Source organism: Pithys albifrons, chromosome 6 (assembly GCF_047495875.1).
Source record: "Pithys albifrons albifrons isolate INPA30051 chromosome 6, PitAlb_v1, whole genome shotgun sequence".
Lineage (NCBI taxonomy): Eukaryota > Metazoa > Chordata > Aves > Passeriformes > Thamnophilidae > Pithys > Pithys albifrons.
Genome location: NC_092463.1, coordinates 59,775,083 through 59,792,210, shown reverse-complemented (window position 1 = coordinate 59,792,210; position 17,128 = coordinate 59,775,083). Strand labels below are relative to the sequence as shown.

The 17,128-nt window shown below is 41.2% G+C and overlaps 1 protein-coding gene across 8 annotated transcripts in view; it reads right to left on the bottom strand.

Moving 5' to 3' along the window:
- Positions 1-2,429: 2,429 nt before the first annotated feature.
- BDNF (brain derived neurotrophic factor) overlaps positions 2,430-17,128 on the bottom strand; it is a 41,641-nt gene continuing 26,942 nt past the window's right edge. For all 8 annotated transcript variants that reach the window (XM_071559085.1, XM_071559092.1, XM_071559088.1 and 5 more), the window contains exon 2: positions 2,430-6,693. In XM_071559085.1, coding sequence (XP_071415186.1) covers positions 5,932-6,693 — 762 coding nt within the window. In that variant the 3' untranslated portion in view covers positions 2,430-5,931. The remainder of the gene's footprint in view (positions 6,694-17,128) is intronic.

Here is a 17,128-nt window from a genome sequence, read left to right as displayed (position 1 = left end):
TGCAAAGTGCTACCAGTCACAAGGCGGTGGGCAGGACAGCACATTGCAGCATTCCCTTGCCACACCAGGGGTTCCAGGCAGCTCCCTGCTTCTTCCCACTACCACACAGTTCTTCACCCAGCTGGCAGAGACAGAAGGGAGGATTTAGGCAAGAAGCCTCGCAGCTCTGTGCCAAATCCTCCTCCTCGTCTCCTGCAATCCCTGTGTGAGCAAACTGGCAGTGGTTGTGCGGATGAGCTCAGCGGTGTTTGCTGCAAGCCGAGGCAGCGGAAGGCTCCCAGCAGCAGGGAAGTCCCTGCTGCCTGCGTGGTCCTCCCAGGCACTGGGAACTACCAGAATTGCCAGTCCTGGTTCCCTCTGCACATTATTCCTACAGAACAGGGATCTGCAGCAACAGGTGGGGTGGCTGCAATCCCTCAAGGAGTCAATGCCACAGCAGCAGCCAGACCAACAGAGATGAGACAGCAGCACCAGTAGCTAATTTACTCCTGGATAAATATGTGTATGTGTATATATACATATATATGCGTGTGTCTTATGTATGTATGGAGAATGAAGCAGTTACAAGCAGGTTTTAGAGACTCACCCTCACACAGCACAGCAAAAATCAGAAACTGTGTCCTATTTCCCTCAACAAAGAGTGTTGGTGTAGCAAAGAGCACCTTACCTCCAAACGCTTTCTTCCACTAACAGGATTTAAAAGACTTGATTTCCAGAAGCATCTCAAATTCCACAGGTGAATCCAAATCTTGTCTGAAAAGCTGAACACACTTGTGCCATCTCCAGTCCTTCCCCAACAGGAATAATAAAAAAACCCCTATCACTTTAAATTCACTGATTTATACAGGTATTTTTATATATATTTTTATATATTCACTGATTTTTGGGTAGTTTCTGACTACCAAAAATGGTAGCAAGTGGTTAAAAACAAATAAATCTCCACCAATAAAAAAATGTTTAGAGAAAAAAAAAACCAAGCCACCCCAACCTCTTCCACTTTCAAAATGTGCCCTACAGAACCTTCCCAACTTTAACATTTCAATTCCTTCAAGGTCAGGCCTTGGTGCTCTTTATATTTCCTCAAAAAAAGTGCATCTCTTGCTTTTTTATTTTAATTGACCTGCCAGAAGGTGTCTCCTCAATGAGTACCTAATTAGGGGCAGTAGCCTGGAAACAGCGTATTGGATCCACCTGGGGCAAATTGAAATAAACCTCCTCCCCCTCTCCTGACAACACAGCCTTCCAATATTCTCTTCAAAATTCTTCTTTTACAGCTTTCTACTGGTTTTTGTCTGAGTAATTTTAAAGTCTAGCTATATGCCTTTGTTTCTGCTCCAGGTGATAAAAGCCAGGGAAATATCTTTCTTTTCCCCTACAGAGCTAGGACTCAGTAGAGTGGGTGGATGGGTGGATGGGATGGATGGGATGGATGGGATGGATGGGATGGATGGATGGATGGATGGATGGATGGATGGATGGATGGATGGATGGATGGATGGATGGATGGATGATTAGCCCCCGTATCTTCCTCTGTAGCTCAAATATATGTTTTGAAGGTGCCTGTTTTATCCCCTAGGTACCCATGACACATAATTAACATATATTTAGTAAGCCAAAGCAACTTCACCCACCTCTGTGCTACCCTGGGGAGGAGGCAGGCTCCAAGCAGAGCCATCCTGCAGCCAGGATCAGGCACACGGTTGTAACACAGCTCCCTTCATCCACACACCAATCATAGTATCTGTTACTGCTTTTTTTAGCTTATTTTAAGATGACAATAATGCAAGCAATGTGCATGTGCATTTAATATAAATGATAATCTGCAGAAGCACCATTTCCTTGGGGATGTTGCTGGTGTTGGGCTCTTGAGAAATCTGCAGCAATGTTTTTGTTGAGAACTTCAGTTTGTGCTTTCCTCCCCCCCCCCTTTATATTATATTAAAGTTTTCTACTCATCATGAGGATGATTGTTCTAGGGCTGTGGGATAATTAAATATACAAAAGGCTTGGCAGTTGTAGTAGAGAATATTCTTTTAGAAATGCTAACAATATGTTAAATTCAAGGAACTCCACTCCTAGTACTACATGGGGTCATAAAAACATTCAGTGCAGGGGATATCAATATAAATGACTCCATTTAAAAATCAGGTACATGACTGGACTGTAGACACTGAGTTTATGTCTCACTTATCCCTTACTTACTAAGGGTAGTAACCCCTCCCCCACACTTCCATTATGCTCTTTATTTTTCATCTGAATATAATCATATATATGTCATGCATGGGGGTTTTTACTTCATGATCTCTTTTGTGCTAGAATTAAATGCAAATACATCATTCTGCAACTTTTGTGGGAAGTGAATTTTTGCCACCCCTCCCCTCCCAATGCTAACTGTCCAGCTATGAAACAGGGGGCTATCTGCCCTCCAAGTGAGATTTTATTGCTAAAATAGAGTAAAAATTATTTTAAAACAAAGAACACACATCTTTATAGTAAAACTCAAGTTTGTTTTACAATTAGAGAAAAGAGTCACATGGTCCCCCAAACCCCTCCAAGTTTTATATATATATTTCGAAAATATATTTAAAAACATAAAAAACTCTAGTTAAACATATATTATGTTAATCAGTACACTTAAATATAGCTTAATTATATTTACAATATGACGCAGTTGCTTTTAAATTTTAATGCCAATTTCAGTATTTTCCCAAAAAACCATAAAATTATATAAATATACAATAAATATTTATGTTACACAAAATGAATAATAGAGAACAAGGCCACAGACAGTAACTTACAATTGCAAGAGTCTTTAACACAGCACTAGGCCTGCTGACATGCATGATATATTTTTGTCACATACAGACCACAGCAAGAGTTTAATTAAGTAATATGAAAGAAAACCAACCCTCCCCTCTCCATCTCTGTTTTAACTGAAACTGCTCAGCTTGTGATCATGGATGTATCAGGTCAGGCAGGAGAGAGCCATGGGACTGCAGCTTCATTGCCAGCTTCACCTTTGTCTATAGGTATAGCACTGGCATGTTATGGGGGAGTTTCACTCTGGATGTAGTTTCAAGACAGAGTTCTCCAGGTTCCCAGCTCCAACCTTTAGCCCTCCCCACCTACATGGGCTGCCCTTTACCCCTCTGTACTTACCATCCCACTGTTCTGCCACACCAGAACCAGCCTTACTGTGCTAGGTGGGATTTCTGAGTTAAGGATACAGCCATAACTAACTTTGGGAAAGGAGTAACTCTATTTCTAGCATGATTTATGCATTAACACTTCTCTTTTGGAAATTCAATTTATTTAACTGGGAATTATTTTATTCCTGTATCCGAATTAGACTACTGTCATGTCCCAGCTACCTTTTTCTCTTCTCCAATCTAGATGAGTGATCTGTTTGTTACTGACACATCAGCATCGTCCTTTATGCCTTACAAAAAGCCAACCCTTGTTTTGAGAGGAGCCACCAGTACACCACTTCTCTGCTTCAGTTTAAGAGCATTGCTGAGAGTAGCTCCTGAGCCATATTGGGTCTACTAAATGCAAATTATCATACACACACAGGTACTGGCCATAGGGAAATGAAATAGTCTAGTGGAAGGTGTACCTGCCCATGATCTAGATGATCCTTAAGGTCCCTTCCAATCCAAAAGATTCTTTGATTCTATGATTTAATTTGCATGAAGAACACCTTAGTTGAAGTTTTGAGACATTGCAATAAGTTTTTTTCCATTTCTGATTTCTGAGTGGGAACCTGAAAATCAGCAATGGATGGGGAAGTTTGAAGTTCAAGTGGGTCACACAACCCTCTCCTCACTCACAGTCCAGCAGGCACACGGTCAATGCAAAAGGTAGCACTTTGACAGAGTTACCATCAGGAAGGGGATGCCCTTCTACCCCTAGCAGGAAAAAAGCACTGATTTGAAGGTGTCTGTTAGTTTCCAGCGTGGGTTTCTACCAGTAATGACATAAATTCAGTGTTAAATATGCTCTTCAAAGAGCATTATTGGAGTGATGATACTTTAATAAGCTTTCCCGGTCGAGGTTTTAATTAATGCAGATTCTGCAGCATTCAGAAGCAGATCTATTTTACAGTATATTCCTCTTTGTTCAGCTATTTTTCTTCATCTACAGGAATTACAAATATAGCATCAGCCTTCAGTGAGCTCGCTAATGAGCTATTTCTGCTCTCAGCCCACGGTAGTGAGTGCAAGTGCTCTGCACAGCTCTCAGCCTTACAACCTGCCTTCTTAGCAAGACTTCTGTCAGGATAGAGAGGGGGACTGTGGAGCTAAATAAATCTCTCAGAACCTAAGCAAGTTAAGCCAACTCTTCCAGCACTTGCTCTTCACTTACTTCAAGAGTATTTTTTTAATGATAATATTTGTTTCATAAAATAATGCTGACAGCAGAGGTAGAGCCACACAATCATAATGCTAATTGCTTTCCAGTAGAAGCAGGGCTCCTCTCTGCCTCATTCCCAAGCTGGTCCCCTGAGCTCCTTCAGGCAGAGATGCCACCAGAATGTGCCCACCAGCTTTGCAGGCCTGGGGCTGCTGGTGTGCTCTGGAGGGTGAGGGCATCCCTGTACACAGCCAAGCTCTCGCTCTCTCACGTAATGCACAGGATCCCATTCAGTAATGACTGCAAGTGGGTAGCCTCAGTCAACCTAAATCACTGTTATTTGTGCACAAACTGGCTGAGCTATTCACTCTCACAACCAACTTGATTTCAGAACCACCATAATCTTTCTAGACCCTTTTTCTAGTTACATTCTCATTGTGCTTCACCAAGACATTTGATCCAAGGACAGTCTTTTATTACATGAAAATCATTGCTCTCAACACTTGGTAGAATATTCTCTGTAAGACAAGCTCCAGTTCTATGGTAACTGAAATACTTAAAAGATCACAACCAATGTCCCTCCAGAGGGAGGAAAGGGGAAACAAAAAATCCCAAACACAAACAAATATGGTATAAACAAATGCAGGTCTCAAAAGACTGCAAATTAAAAAAAAAACAAAAACAAAAACAAACCCCAAAAAGCAACAAAAACCAACCAACCAAACAAACAAAAAAACCCCACAAAAATAAAAAAAAAACCACCAAGAAAGCATGTTACTATACAGTTAAATAAGTGCTGTCTTTAAGCCTGAAGTTGAACAATGTGAAGTGGAACATCACCATTCTTTTTCAGTTGCCTCTTTTTATTCTTTTTTTGTCAGTAGTTGGATTGCTGTTTGCAAACACCTTCACAACATACAAAAAACAAGTTTGTTTTTAATCCAGAATAAGGTAATGATTTTTTTTTCTTTTTAAATCTGATGGGAGTTCAAAAGTAAAAGAGAAACAGGAAAACTATGACAACAGCACCTTGACATTGTTTTAATTCCAACGCTATCAGAAGTTAGAAGCAGAAAACATATATACTAACAGGAATAAAGATACTTACTGTCTAAAATGTAAACAGAATGTTTTGGTTCAATTTATTTTTCTGAAAGAGGACAGTTTATCATTAATTCACAATTGAAGCAGCATGCAATTTTATTAGTTTTTTTTTAAATTTTTATATTTTCAATTCTTGGCAACGGCGACAAACCACAATGTTATCGAGGAATGTAATGTAGACTTTTTTGTTTGCTTTTCTTTTTTTTTGTTTGTTTTTTTTTTTTATTTGGGTGGTGTGGGTGGTTTTTTTTGTCTTTTTTGTTGTTTTTTTTTTTTAAACTTGTGCGCAAATGACTTTTGTTCCCCTTCAGGTCATGGATATGTTCAATAAATAGATTGTGTAACCACTGTACTGTATAAACTTCCATCATACATGCAGTCCATAAAATTAGTTTTTACCGAATAATTTACCCTGTTATGTATATATACAAATAGATAATTTTGTCTCAATATAATCTATACAACACAAATGCACTATCTTCCCCTTTTAATGGTTAATGTACATACACAAGAAGTGTCTATCCTTATAAAGCGCCAGCCAACTCTCTTTTTATTATCCATGGTGAGAGCTCTCACATAAGACTGGGTAGTTCGGCACTGGGAGTTCCAGTGCCTCTTGTCTATGCCCCTGCAGCCCTCCTTTGTGTACCCTTTAGGGTTGCATTTGGTCTCATAGAAGTATTGCTTCAGTTGGCCTTTGGGCACTGGGACTTTCTCCAGGACTGTGACAGTGGCCCCGGACATGTCCACTGCAGTCTTTTTCTCTGCTGCTGTCACCCACTCACTCGTGCTGTCACACACACTCAATTCCCCACGGCGAGCTGGATCAGAGTGGCGCCGGACCCTCATGGACATGTTTGCAGCATCCAAGTAGTTTTTGTACTCCTCGAGCAGAAAGAGCAGTGGGGGTTCCAAAGGCACTTGACTGCTTAGCATGACTCGGGATGTGTACAAGTCTGCATCCTTGTTTTCCTCACTGGGCTGGATGTCCTGGTCCTCATCTAGAAGCTCCTCTATGACATGTTCAAAAGTGTCTGCCAGCGATGTCAGTCCTCTTGAACCAGCATTGGGCCCATTTAGGCTCTCAAGAGTCCCATGGGTCCGAAGACCTGGGTAAGCCAAGCTGCCTTGTCCTCTTAGACTAGCTTCTTTCATTGGGGCAGCTTTCATGCAACTGAAGTATGAGATAACCATAGTAAGGAAAAGGATGGTCATCACTCTTCTCACTTGGTGGAACTGTTAAAAAAGAAAAAGAAAAATAAATTAACTTACAAGGTTTGGAGTAATACGTTGTCACAAGACTTTATGCACTTTGATCTGCTGCATGCAGCTGCAACTTGTTACCAGAGATAAAGCAAGCTATTGCAGAAGTGTTCCTTCATTTACAATTTCAGATAAAGCATGTGCTGCAGCTTAGACTTAGTCTCTGTAGTAAGTATTAGATTAGATACTCTGCAGACCCCTTATTTATTGACCAATTACATCTATTTCAAGTAACAGCAAAAGCAGAACCGCTACTTAGCAATGCAACACTTCAGCAATAGAAGACAGCTTCACAATCATGAAAGGCAAGACTTCCATTTCAAGTGCAAATGTAAATATTTGACTTTTAAGATCTCTCTGTGGCAAAAATAGTTCATCGTTCTTTTCACAAAAAACTGAACAGCACTAGGATAAATTGCACTTGTATTTTGAAAGCAACCTTCAAAACACAGGAAGGGGCCATACAATTCTGAGGTGTCAGCAGGTCAATTCCTCATTTAAATGTAGAACATATATACACATAAATGTAGAAAACAGCCCACAGCAGTGTACTAAATTTGATCGGGACAGATAGCTTGCATCATGTGAATGGTACAGAAAGGACCTGCTGGGTTACAGAGCTGGTAAGAGCTATACTGAAGTGACAGCAGCAGAACCATTGTTCATACTTTCCCAAGCCTCACACTGGCTGTTCTCAAGTGGGTCAGGCATTTATTTTAGAGCCCAGAGTTCATCAGGAAAACCATCACAACCAGTCCGACTGCCATACTGAAACACAGTCTGCCTGTTTCTCTCACATTCTGCCCCAAGCTCTGGTACATGTTATGGGCTATGCTTTGATGTTGATGTGTATGCTTGTCTCTGTCCTCACTGAGAGTGCAGGAGTAGCACCAGAAAGCAATGCTGGCAAGGAAACTCCTCACCAGGCTTCAAGTCAGCACAACTTGCTTCTATCAGCACTCCAACAGCTTGGAGCTTATGTGACTGCTCCTTCCCAAGAGCTTTGCTAGGTCTCCATGGACTGTACAATCCTCAGGGTGGAAATTGTTTCCTCCTCAAGAGCAGACACTTTAAGTACTGTTACAAGAACCCCACAAATCCTTCAGTGACAGAGAGCTATACTTTCTGTCTGATCCCAAATGCTACTACAACATCCATCACATCCAGTTGTTATTTTTCCGCCTTCTGATCCCTGTTCTCACCAGTCCTGCTTTCTAGAAAGCAATGGCATTGTTCACATTTTTGAAGAAGCAGCTAATGCTTGTTTCAAAGCTTTTGAAGTTCATTCGGAAAGACCTCATACTTGGCAGTGCTCATTGGAGTAAATGCTATTTCTGTTTGCCAACAGGGTGCTATGTAAAAAGACTTTATCTCCTGCAAATATGCTGTGGGAAAATAGTACTCTTAAGACTTGAACATGGAAAGACAATTTATCATAAAACATACAAATAAAACATGGACTAGAAAGGAAATGCCCAAAATATAGGTATCAAAGTTTACTTAATGAAGGCAGGGTGAAAAGTGTTTGGGTCTGTGTCCATGCCCCCCTCACCTCCAGCCCTTCAATGCACAAGATTTTGGCAAGAATCCTCTCTGCCCCTTCCTTCATCCCTCCATCTCTCTTCCTGTTTAAAAGTGTTGTTGTGGCATAGATTTATTAAGATTAAACAAACCTGACATCCGTGACTCACAAGAACATAGTGTTTGCTCTAACCATGCAGAACATTAATATTTTGCAGATTTTGTCATCCTAGGATTTTTAAAACATTCTACAGAAAGTGTCAGATTTCCTTCTCAAAGGGGAGGAAGAGAGACACTGCAGAGGTGATTTACAAAACAAGGAAAAAGATTGTTATTCTTCCTTTATCAAAGATTGTTAGTCTTCCTTTATCAAACAAGGAGAGACAGACAACTCTTGTCTCAAAGAGGGGTGGCTCAGCCAGCATACAGTGGTTGCTCAGCCAGCAGAGCCAGTGGAACAAAAAATAATACTCACATACTACATCTTTGGAATATTGTTTTCTATCAGACCTAAAAGGAAAAGAACCCCAAACACCCACATCACTTTGTGACCACCGGAGCAGTGAACAGAACACAGATGATCTGGCTCCTAATCAAGTTCCTGTTATTTTTATTACAGCAGTTCCCAGAGGTCCCAGCCAGTTCTTGACTCTGGAGGACAGAGTCTGTCTGAGCACGCAGTACCCCAAGGGACCTTCCAGTGCAAAACAGAGAGGGCACAACACTAGAAGCACCAAGACAAGCACAGGACAAGGAGAGCTTGTACCCCTCAGGTAAGCACACCAGCTGGAGGCTGATCAGTTGCTTTTTAAGTTAGGTAGGTGAACACAGGAGAGAAGGACTCCCGGACCAGGCCATGTCCTTTACTATTGTCATTGGGCTGTTCACCTCTCGTGAGTGTGAAGTGAACAGAAGAGTGGCTCTGCAACTTTACTCACATGGACACTTTTCTTACAAGGAGGAAAGCAGAGGACAAAGGTGCAGATTGACTTCAATAAGCCCTCAGCATTCTCTGCCAATGGCTGGTTGGTCACCAGATATAACAGTGCTTCATATATCACATTAAATTAATTCTTCCTTAATCAGTTTTGCCTTCCATTTAGCAAGGAAACTGCTGTCAAGTTTGATCAATTTACATGCCATCCAATGACATATTACTGCCACTATTATCTGGGGAGGCACAAAATTGTGTACAACTAGACTTTGAAAACCAACAACCAACAACTACTAGACAGCCATTACCCACATAGCATACTGATAATACACAGGAAAACATGTCTGCTTAAAAGTCACTCCTCCTCCTCCCATTTATAACAGCAGAAGAGTATGTCAAAGTAAGCTTTAGCAGCAAAGACACATGGAATGTTGCCAGCAAGCAATCACAGATCAAACCTCTACTTCTTTGTAAATGAGTCCCAGACTAAGCTGAACTCTGCAAGAAGGATGTGAAAAGAGTCTTCTATCTTGACAGTGACTTGAGCAATATACACAGTCATTGTCTTTGGCAGTAAAATCATATCAAGTGATTTAAAACATGGAAATAATATTTTATCACCTAGGAAACATCTTCATTTTACAGGTCATAGCAATTTGTATTAGCAGTTGCTTAAAAATCTACTAGTTTAACATGCTATAGCAGAATAAGATATCTCACTTCACAAGTAGAATTACACAACATTTCAGCTATTGTTGAACTGACATGTGAATGCATGGTTCATCTCTTTCTTAGTGAGGCAGGACTAATATCCCAATGTAGCACCAACAAGGTAATTTGAAACACTTTGGATGGCAGCTTCCAGTCCTTTTCCTCTCTTCCCCAACTATCAAACCTTCATTATATTGCAAAGATTAAAGCTCTAACAGGCACAGACCAAAAGTGCAAGACTACAAGGTGTTCCCAGCAAGACCTATGTTGGATGGATCCTGTCCTGTTACAATAAGTGGCTTGTAAACCCCAAACACTGACATCTTATGCACATTTTTCCGATTGTAAGCTGGTCACCATCTCACCTTGTGTGGAAGTAGAACTGGGGGGGAACATGAAGGAAAACTGTATTTTCCTGTTTTTCCAGCATGCACTATCAAGTGAGGTACTGACCCTTTCCATGCTGGGCATACCCACTACTACAAGGCCATGCCCCGAGATGCCCAGCATTTCTGTGTATAGCCATGCCTGAGGCTACCCTGGTAGACAGAGCAACTGTTTCCCGAGGAGGCTCACCAGTGCTGAGTTTTATTTAACTGGAGCAACCTGGCTGATAGTACATGTTCTGAGGGCACCGATACAACTGAATGTCAGAAAGAGTAGCCATGACCACTTTTAGTTAAGACATGCAATCAGAAAAATACCATTTAAAATCACTGATGATACAGCATGAGTCACAACGCACTCATCCCCTCCCTTCTCAGCCATAGGAGGTTCAGGTCTCTACTCCACACCTTCTAGGAACAAGCAGTGACAACTCCAACCCTTTTGCACTCCTGTTCAGCTACATCTTCAAGAATAGAACACCAAAAACTTCTCTAGGAAAGGAAATCTTTGTCCAGTTGCTGCACCATAGACTGTTGTATACACCCCCTAACTTGTATAATATAAACTAAACTCCTTGAGAGCAAGCCTTAAACTACTCCCTCAGCACACACAAGATCTCTGTCAGAAGTCACATTTGAGACTGGCTTCCTGAATGCCATCCATTCTCATGGCTGCAAGAACATCCTTCCTTCTTTCATGCAGCATAGCAAAGCTGTAGCAATGAAAGAGGTCAGCCACCATGGACCAGATCTCAGGAAGACGTGACCTAGTTTGTACTTCAATAAAGTCCATACCATTACAGCTAGAATAAGGGCACATAATTGTGGCAGTAGTCTCCACTAATGGCAAGGAGGCTCATTAAATGAAGGTCATGTCAATTATCTACAGCTAATTTACATATGCAGCCAGTAACCTCACTGTACTATTTACTTCAATATTTGTATTTAATGAGGATTCACCAGTTAATTGTTTTACTTCATTATTTTTAGTTATTTTAAGCAGCAATCTGGCATTTTAACAGGTTGTATTTCCAGCAGAGAGACCCGAGGAACAGCTGTGAACATGTACTTGCTTTCCTGCATCCTGATATGTGCCATGGAAGTTGAAACAACTTTCAGTAGTGAATAGATTCATAATGCTTTAATCTCCAGAAAGGAGTGTGTGTGGGAAGATAAAATTAGCAGCAAGATGACATTCATTTTCTGCCTTGCCATTTTCTAAGATCTTTACACAAAAGTTCAATTTACTAAATACTACTGAATGCCACAGGCATGAGTTTCTGCTTTACGCACCATTACCGGAGCGTGTGAACAGATATCAAAATGGGATGCATGTCAGCACATGATTTGCAAAGACTGAATGTACAGTGAACAAATAGTATTAACCTTTATCACATGCATAACTAGATGTCTGACACACTCTGGTTATCCTTGAGGCTATTTATGCAGCAAACTATATCATTATTTTTTATTACTGCAAATAAAGCGCCCACCCCCCAATACATACACATGCACACCCACATCCAATTTGTATTCTTGTAAGTTGGTGCTTCATGTCAGGAAGAAGAAATCTATATTATTTTTATTCTCATGTTGGTTTTCCCTGAGGTAATAACATCTACTTAGCCTAATGCCAGAGATGGCAGAGACTAAGAAGCATTTTGAAGTCCAAGAAAAACAGCAAGCAAATTTACAAGTAGTGTTAACTTTAACTACAACTTTTAACATGAGAAATTTGCTTTCATCTTATGTTACTAAATTTTGCCTGTGGTACAGCTTCAGAGAGCAAAGAAACACCAGCAATGGCTACACTGGCTCTGGGGAAGCATGCATCTGTTTAAAGCACTACAAGGAGTTTTTTGTGGGGTTCCAAGATTTTATCAGACTCTCTCCCCAATGCATACAAAAATCACAACCTCTCCTGAAAACCAGAGGTGGGAAAGAACTCAAAGAAAATAATGGCAAAATCATAATGCCATGATTTCACAGTCCTGATCTTTCACAGAGCTGTGCATCAGTTTCCTACACACTTCCATCATACCTTTCTGGACACTCAAACAGTAAAGTACACACTTGCTCCAAAGCTCCGAGTGACAATTAAGTTGCTTTAATTGGTACAAAGCAGACAGTCTCCTCACTACAAAAAGGGCAAGACTACAAGGAGTTCCCAGCAGGACCTCCGTTGGAATGGATCTCAGACCCATTCTGCCCATACCATGAAACAAGCAGGGTGAGTTTTGGCAGTATGTGTAAGTGAAAGAACAGCAGGCCAGACTCACAGGTAGTGTCACAGCTTTCAGAGAGACAACATCCATAGAAGAGATGGGCACTATTTTAATATTTTGACAACGGAAACTCATTGTTGAACCAGTGACACCCATCCTGCATTTCCAGCTGTTTGTACAGCATCCAAGACTTGGGGCACTCAAACTGCATGGAGAGTTGTGATTCCAGTTGTAAACAAGGAAAGTCACCTCCCAAAGGGTACTTGTGTGCATGCCACCATTCATCTCAAACACAATATGCTTCACTGCAACATTTTTCTGCCAAGATTTCATGTTGAAATTCCAAGCTGTGCAGCAAATGCCCTCCTCAAATAAAAGAACTACCAGCAGGTTTACTTCTGCTCAGCAGAGTATCACGGGTAGGGTATCATGCTGCACTTCTATCACTACATCACAATACTGGACAGTAGGGACAATACTTCCAAGCCCAAAACCTATGCATTACCAAATTCCAATTTCAAAATTGCCTTCAGGCTCAGAAAACTGCATTAATCTTTTTACAGTGTATGTCAAGGTATGTTCATGCCATTACTGTGGTCATTCAGAAGCAACATTAATGCGATCTGTGAAAGGAAAGTTCTCCTACAGAAAGGCTGCCTAACCCCTCAAAACATGAACAACCACCACAAACACAATGCATGAAATAATTACTATATGCTAAGATACTATCCAGTTCCTCCATGGGGGCAGATAATTACAGTTCTCCGAAATCATTTGTTTCAAAAGCCAGTAGAGCTTTATGGAATGCTAATTCAACCTGTGCGCAGAAGGTTGTTAAGGCAGAACCTCAGAACTTTGAGCAGCATCTGTAGTTTGTCTTCCATTTCACAATGGTTCTTTGGTACGAAACACTGTGCTGAATCATCACAGGACTAAGCTATTCTGCCAAGTACACACATGAAGCTCCCACTGAAGTCAAGGATAATTGGCACCCAAGAGCAGGAACAGAATGGATCATGTTGCGTGCAATCTAGTGCAAGTTGGATCCCTTGTGCTGTGACATGTGTCCAGCAGGCCTGGAACAACCCAGAAGCTGCTGTACCAGTTGAGCTTGGATCTTACAGAGTGCCTATAAACTACTGAACAGCACGCAAAGCATCCCACGCACGCATCAGTTCTGCTGCAAGTGGCAAGCTTCCTAGGACCTATAGAACATTATGCACTCAACAGGGACGTAAGTGATGCTTTGCCAAGGAAAATCCATTGTTTAAAAGCACAATCATCAGATGAAGCAGTTACCCGTGGTTTGACCAGGCAGTGCTTTCTCTAGGGTAAGGGGAGGAGAGTAAGGGCTATACCCACTTGTTGCAAGACTCATACCTTTTCTGGGACTCCCGGCTGTGTGTGGCACTGCTGTAAGAGACTACCTTGCTTTTACCCATAGTCAGTACTTGAAATGAAGCAGATCAGTATGTTGTGATGTGCATGAACCAGAAACTGGAAATGCCTGTTGTCAGAGGCCTGACAGGTATTAACAATATGCCTGCATTTGCCAGTGGTGTTATCAGTCATCTTTTGGCTGTCCGCCCTACTGTGCCGATTTCTCTTGACACATGCTCAGTCCAGTTGTTAGCACAGCATCTCCATGGAAATATTTTCCATAGACAGGGCAAGAGATAAAAGCTTACACTGAGGTAACAGAGCAGTTTCTGGGAGCATTTGAGTCCAAAGTTACATGGCAGCAGAACCAAAGCAGGAGCAGAAATCTGTAAGTTTGCAAAGTCACTTCAATCTACATTAATCGAATAATGAGGACTTTGTATTGAATAAGGATACACTCATTAGGAATCTAATCCACTTCACTGGGCAGCCAGCCCCACATGTGTCTTGCTGTGACAACAGCTTTCTCTTCAGAGATAACATTGCTGGAAAATTACGTCAACATTATGTTAACATAACTCTATTGAAAACACTTTGGCAACAAGTGCTCTTTCACCGCTGATATTTTACTGTGTCAATGCAGCTCACCACAGATTTCAAAGCATTATAGTTTTCAGGGTTTTCCCCCATCTCCTAAGTGGTTTCATGTTGAAACAAGACTTTTGCAACTGCTATGCCCACTACTCTATCCCTAACCTGATTTAAAAATTTGGGGGCCACCTTCAACCAGATTCAACAAAGGGATATACAGGGTCACACTGTGTAACCAGCATGACAGTAGCTGAGACTCACCCAAATAAACTCCCCCTCTCCTTCACTCCTAGGCAAACACCTGTGCATGGGCTTACAGACTTACAACACTGTATTTTTGCTTTCGTTTCACAAGCTCCACAGAGGGAAGGGGTTTGGAAGTACTAGAAGGGGTGAGAAGGTACATCTGGCGAAGAGGCAAGTGTTTGAAAACAAGTTTATCAGTTGTATTGCTGAAAGTACAAATGTTTAATGGAACAGATAGAAAAAAACCTTGCAGCCTTGCAAGAAAATTTAATTATCAAATTCCTGGCTTCTCCCAGTTGATAATGGCATAATTTCTGTCACAGGGGAGTGTTACACTGTGATTTCTGTGAATTACACAGACAATGGGCTCTTCTCACCCCTAATTAAAAATGAAGTTACCTGGTTCATGACTTTTCTTACTTGCGACCAGATATAACTATAGATTGTGGCATCATGGGGAATCATTTCCACAAAAACATTGAGGTTCCTTGAAGCAGTAAGTTCCAGTGGACCTAATTCTGGTGGACACAATCACTGCCTGGTATAGTGTTCCATTCATAGATTTATACCAGTTGTAAAGGTGGCCCAGCATTTATGTGGTCAGAAAATCACCACAGAAATACAGAGTCACCACCTCAACTATAGCTAATAGCTGTATCAGAACAAAACGCGACAGGTTTCAGCAAAACAACTTCCTCATGCTCAGGAGTCCTGAGGGATACAGGCATATTTGGTAATAATTACACTTTAAAGAGGAAGAAAAAAGCTTTCTAGGTGTGCAGGATAGCTCCTCCCTTCCCCCACTGCTATAAGCAGATAAATAGCCCAGACATGTCTATAAAGAGAAGTATGCAAAATCCAGCCCAACACCACCTAATGTTCCTCACTTGGGTGTCCTGTTTCATCACACCCCCCCACTGAAGAAAGTGGCTTTGCTGCCAGTAAAGTTCTCACTGTAAGAGCCCTTAAGCTCCAAAAGGTAGGTTTGTATATGAGATTTCAGCCATTAAATAAACAGTTCTCTAGAAAAACTTCAGTACCTGTCCCTTCATGTAATCAGATCCTACTACCCTGCAGGGAAGGACAGCTTCTCTTCAAATATCTGGGGGTGGGGGAGGAAAGAGAAAGTTTAAGCAAGAAACATTAAATTACCCTATTAGTCTGTTAGAAACAGCTAAGTGTTCTCCCTCTCTCAAGTATCTCCACAACATAATAGACTACAGAGAAGTCCTAATCAAAAGCAGAATTGTCATACCAAAGATCATTAGTAGTTATAGAGATGAAAAGAAGTTGCAAAAGCAGATCTGGTTCTTATGCTACTGTGACTCGCTAGTTGTACAACATTTCTTGAAGAACATACTATCAAAGCCTCCAAAGTCCTTAGCAAACACTGAATCTCAACATACTCAGATGAGGAGGAACCACATCAGAAACCCTGTTTTCCTTCTGGGTAGCCTAAAGCCCAGAAATATGTTTAAACATCTCACCCCAGATTGTACAGCAAGTTGCTCCTGAAGCAGAGAACAGGAGAGCCCCTGGTCCCAATTCCTCACTTCAGCCACTACACAAAGCTGCCTTTACCATGCGTATCATCCACATATTTTGCAAATCTCTCTATGGTAACTTAGATGTCTAACACAGAAAGAGGCTGATTAAAACCTTAGGGGTATTATTTGGAATACATATGCTAGCTCACTTCCATCTGTGTCGTTAATTAGTTCCTGACTGTAGGTTAAATGTAGGGCATGTTGTCACGAGCCTAAGGTGGGATGGCAGGAACTCCTGCTATTGCCATATGGCTTTTTGTTTCTTTCATTCTTCAGCTTTCAGTCTCATGCTTCCAGCTTGTGGGCTCAACTATCACATAACACAGAACAACAAGGAAAACAAAACTAGTGTTAAAAAATAAATATTCTTCACCATTAAAACCTGTAAAAAGTTTGATTGAAATCAAAGCAAGTTCCTATCTCATCCAGAGGCTGCTTTTACCTGCAGCAAACTTGCTATGAAATTCAGGAAAGACCTATTCCCATGGAGAAGTACTACTGCACAAGTAGGTATTTACCAGCCCTATAAACACAAACCAGGCAGCTTTCCAAGGACTAAGGGTCAGCCTTGATTTGGATAAAATGAGAAGAGCAAGGCTATGCCTACTTGTAATATGGATATCCAACACTTACAGGGGATGAAGCCAATGTAGCAGGACCATCACCATCAAAACAATAAAAGGAAAAGAAGACTGAGTTCCGGTTATCTTTTTTTTTCCAATGCACCTCCACAGATCCATCTTTTTTTGTTAAAATACCAGTGGCTCAGGCCTGTCCTCAACAAAACTATGCTTGAGGATAACAAATGACAAGATATGCAGAGTATCAGCAGTTTCCCTGCAGCCATTTTCAGTGAGTACAACTTGA